The following is a 4,895-nucleotide window of genomic DNA, read 5'->3' as shown; positions in this document are numbered from 1 at the left end:
TCCTTCCTTCCTTCCTTCCTTCCTTCCTTCCTTCCTTCCTTCCTTCCTCCCTCCCTCCCTCCCTCCCTCCCTCCCTCCCTTCCTTCCTTCTTGATACACTATGTAAAGTTATTATTGTACAAGCAAGTGATTGTTCTAAAATAACTTGGACCTTAGCAATATCAGCACACACAAAAATCCCCCCTAACTCCCCATCTGAATTCATGCTTAATGCATCTTCACTATACAACACCAAATGAAAGAAAACATTGGAATGGGAATCTTTGACAGTCTTAGGAATCGTCTCTGCTGTAATCCACGGCAGGAGGCATGGCGGGAAAGGGTGTCAATAGCCACAGCCCAAAATGGAAAAGCCAAAGCCTGAGAGAACCCTATCCAGGCTTCCATGGCCAAGACTAAACAGACTCAAGACAACAGACGCCAAGATCACACATCAAGGAGCTCACTTCAACAAACAAACAAACAAAAACAAAGAGAAATTATATAAAAGCCTTTTTCAGTGCAAGGAACAATATGCAATTTTTCTCAAGATGGCTTTGAATTTGGTATAGCTACATTGCCACAGGTAATTTTTATCTTCCATTCAACTGGGTAGACTCAGTTGACCATATGAATAAAGACACATTTGACAGTTTTATGCACTAATATAAAAAATTAACTGTAGTCTGCTTCCAACCTAAGTGTAGCTACTGCTGCCGCCGCTTCTTCCTCTTCCCCCTCCTCCTCTTCCTCCTCCTCTTTTCTTCTTTCTTCTTCCTCTTTTTCTTTTAAAAGATGTTTTAAAACAATGTCGATTCTGTTTTAAAAGCTAAAAATTAAAACCAATAAAATGTACACTCCTTATTTATATGTGGCTGGGTACTTCTCACATCTGGAAATAACACTTGAGAACTTCTGCTGGAAATGTTGGAGATATTGCTCACATTTAGTGGAATGATAAATTCATCATGTCTTTTTTTAGATTAATATTTAATATTAATATTCCCACAGACCTGAAATATCTGATATATAAAATATCTGAAAAATATTTACTGTCTAATATTATATGTATTGAACACTTTTTGAGGTTTATATTATATGTATTGAACACTTTTTGAGGTTTAATTCCACCAGAATGTCAAAAGGAAAACCAACTCCCAACATAACAGCCAATTTGTGGCTCAAAAGAGGAAAGCAGTGTAAAAATTAATGTGTTATGGTTTACTATAAATGTGTCTTGGGGTGGTCTTCTAAAAGAAGTGTCTTTCTAGCCAGGCAGTGGTGGCACACACCTTTAATCCCAACACTTGGGAGGCAGAGGCAGGAGGATTTCTGAGTTCGAGGCCAACCTGAGTTCCAGGACAGCCAGGACTGCACAGAGAAACTCTGCCTTGAAAAAACAAAAAACCCCCCAAAAAAACCACAACCAAACAAAAAAGTGTCTTTTTAATTTTATATGAGTGCTCTTTTTTTAAAGATTAATTTATTTTATGTATATGAGTACACCGTAGCTGTTGGATCTTATTACAGATGGTTGTGAGCCACCATGTGGTTGCTGGGAATTGAACCCAGGACCTCTGGAAGAGCAGTCAGTGCTCTTAACTGCTGAGCCATCTCTCCAGGCCTCTTTCTTTTTTTAATGGAGCACCTCACAATTTTCTGTGTCACCCTTGTACAAAGGTCATACTAACCTCTGCTCATTCCGATTTTACTGTTTGCAGCTGAAGTGAGCACAGCTCTTGGATTCTTGTCGGAACTGACTCCCTTCCCTTGAGCACTCATCGGTTTACTTGGACAGGCTAAATTCCTTTCCTCGTTTGATCGGAATGGATCTTCCTCAGCAGGTTGCTATGGTAACTGTGCGATGACAGACAGAAAGAAGCAAAGGATAAACCCTCAGTTTGAAAAATATGCTTTGGGATGAGCAAGTGATTTACAAAGGGTTCTGAGATCCTAGGTGGGGCCCCAGAGCTGCTGCTTAAAGCAAGAACCTAAAGCACCCTGCCCCTCCCAGCATCACAGTGGGGCCACCTTGACCATCAAAGCTGACTACAGATGTACCAAGACCTTAGGCAGCATGAAGACTTGAACTCACGAGGAAGACTCATGCAGTTTAGTGTTGACGTTTTTCGGGTTAATCCTTGCTGATTTGGTGGTCCATGGCAGGGTCTGTGTAAGATCTTTTCTTCCGAGTGTAGGTGGAAAAGACCCTCCCTCTTTTCAAGCCTCAGTACCTTCTAAACATAGTGTATAGAAACACTCTTACTTTGTGCACGGGGTGGGCGGAGAGATTTCCTGCCAGGGAAAGCTCCTGTCTGCAGAGAATATTCCCCTGGGAAGCTCACCATCACGGTCTTAACACTTACATCAGATGCTATTTCCAATTTTATTTAATTAATTTTTTCTTTCTTATGCTGAGGATTGAGCCTAGAGCTTTTGCACTGCAGGTTATCGCTCCGCCATGCGCACACCCCAGTCTAGAACGCTGCTATTTATAGCCCATTACTAAACTGTATCCAGTCAATGTAGTGCTTAACCCTGAGCACTTACATTGTCCTTGGTAACCTCATTTGTAAGAACTCAAATATATTTGTTTTGGTGTACGATCTGCTTAACAAAAACCCCTAGATCTCTCCAAAGCCTATTGTTTAAAATATACCAAGAAGTCTTTGCATAAAATTCCTGTTTATTAAACAGGGATACAGGAAGAACTTATTTACATTTCAAGGACGAGCAACACACATCATTTATGACAAAAAAGGCAAGCACTCCATAAGAAATGCTCAATCACTGTCAATCATGAACACTAAAATATACATAAACCAAAGCACGCGCTGTGAACTGTATTAAATTCAGCTCAACACAGAATTACCAACAGAACAAACAAAACAACAAATAATTATCAGTGACTCACAGACCTATTTACACAACACACAAAATAACTTGGAAAAGTGTAACCATGGAAACCTGATAGCCTAACTCTGGTGCCTTCAAATTCTGCATTTACTTAAAACGCCATGCAAAGGATGCCCTTACACACTGTAAATGTTTCAAGGGCTGTCAAAGCTGATCTTTGTTATCAGATCATTCATCAAAATAGTTTCCACAGTAAATTAGTTGTCTTGAAAATTATTCGAACACCGTTTAATAAAACTATGATAAAAAATGTCAGCCAGTTTTTCCCAAAAAAATTCAGAAGTGTTATTTCCATAATCACTGATTAGCAACTGAAAACCCTCAACTACTTGCAACAAATCCCATAATAGTCGAGTGATATTAAAACACACTTTGACACACTGTTGCATGCCATCACCACCCCACCTGCTCTTGGGAGAGCGAGAGAAGGAACGGTTTTGGCCGGGTCAGTAAGTGCTGTTCACTAACGATTACCATTTGGATAACAGAGTTTGATGCGATAGCCACTCCCATTGTCTTACGTCTTTATGATGTAATGTCTAAAGCACTACATCACAGCTCACCAGCTCCCACGCTGAGGATGCAAGGCTCAGTGTGTACGCCGTTATATAGATGAGCAATGGGTGTTGTTTGACATGACTGAAATGGGTCAACAGTATTATCCTCGACACATTAATCATCCAGACAGCCAGAAGGCGGAGGGGGGAAACTAAAACTAGAGAATCTATTCACACAAGTGACACTGGCTATTGGCGGGTTATCTAGGATGTGGTTAAGGAGAAGGAAGAGGTACAGACTCTAAACACATGTTTCATTATTAATTCAGAAACCCTAGCTCTATTTCCAGAATTCAAGTGAACACCCACAGAGACAGATTGCTGAGACACTGTATTGTAATTTAAAAAAAAAAAAAAGGCATTTGATGAAAATCTGTGTCAAGCAAAGACCTTTTACATTCAAGAAGAACAAGTACATTTTGAGGAACAGGGTTCCAAGTGAGACTGAGTCCCCGGGGGGTAGGGTGAGGGCCCTGGAATGTACAGAGGGAACCAGACAGAGACACACAGGCTCAGAGTCCTCACCTTGGACAATATAACCCCACCTGCATCTGTTTAGGGGTCCTGGGAAGTGGAGAAGAGACAGGGGAGGAGACGAAATGCAGGTGTTCTAGGATCATCTGACCTAGCCCTGAGTCAAAACAAGTACCCGAGGAGGGGCAAAGAAAGTCTGATTATGAAGTTTCACATAGCAGCCCTGGTCTCTTTTCCTTCCACCTCATGCTGACCTTGGTACTGGCTGATGTAGGATGGGTTTGGCCTACAAAGCTAGTGACCGGGCCAGGGCACTACCCTCGAAGATAATCATTCCCCTAACTTGTTCCACAGGAGGAATGGAAGTGTTCCCAGTCATTTCTCTCCACAGAGCCCTCTGGTAGGGACTGTGACAACTCAAAGAAAACACTGTCTACACACTATTTGATTCTTTGTGTTTGTTTTTCTTTGCTTTCTTTTTCTTTATTTATTTTTACTTTTTTTCCCTCCTCTGTACACAGTCTGTATTATGGTGTTGGATCCCTTGGAACTGGAGTTACAGGCAGGTGTGAACTGCCATATGGTTGCTGGGAATTGAACCCAGGGCCCCTGGAAGAGCAGCTGGTGCTCTTAACCATTGAGCCATCCTCTCTCCAGCCACTGTTTCTCTTTTCTAGCTGGGTTTGAGTTGGCCATCTTCTTCCTATCATATTTTACATTTTATGTGCTTATGATTTTATTAAGCATCTATTCTGAAAGTAGTGTATCTCTTTAATCCCAGTAATTGTGTGGCATAGGCAAGTGTATCTCTGAGTTCAAACCAGTGTGTCCTGGTCTACAGAGTTCCAGGAGAGCCAAGGCTACACAGAGAAACCAAGTCTTGACAAGCCAAAAACAAACAAAAACAAGGAAAGAAGGAAAGAAGGAAAGAAGGGAAGGGAAGAAGGGAAGGGAAGGGAAGGGAAGGGA

The 4,895-nt window shown here is 41.5% G+C and overlaps 1 protein-coding gene across 4 annotated transcripts in view; it reads right to left on the bottom strand.

Moving 5' to 3' along the window:
* Metap1d (methionyl aminopeptidase type 1D, mitochondrial) overlaps positions 1-4,895 on the bottom strand; it is a 76,321-nt gene that overhangs the window by 29,056 nt on the left and 42,370 nt on the right. The window contains exon 2 of one of the 4 annotated variants that reach the window (XM_021149781.2): positions 1,671-1,836. The exons of 2 other annotated variants lie outside the window; for them this stretch is intronic. In XM_021149781.2, the coding sequence (XP_021005440.1) occupies positions 1,671-1,761 (91 nt within the window). In that variant the 5' untranslated portion in view covers positions 1,762-1,836. Of the gene's footprint in view, positions 1-1,670; positions 1,837-4,895 lie in introns of those variants that run through there. One more of the 4 variants, XM_029474214.1, reaches the window with a different exon arrangement.

Source organism: Mus caroli, chromosome 2 (assembly GCF_900094665.2).
Source record: "Mus caroli chromosome 2, CAROLI_EIJ_v1.1, whole genome shotgun sequence".
Classification (NCBI taxonomy): domain Eukaryota; kingdom Metazoa; phylum Chordata; class Mammalia; order Rodentia; family Muridae; genus Mus; species Mus caroli.
The sequence above is the reverse complement of the archived record's forward strand: the minus strand, read 5'-3'. Positions and strand labels throughout refer to the sequence as shown.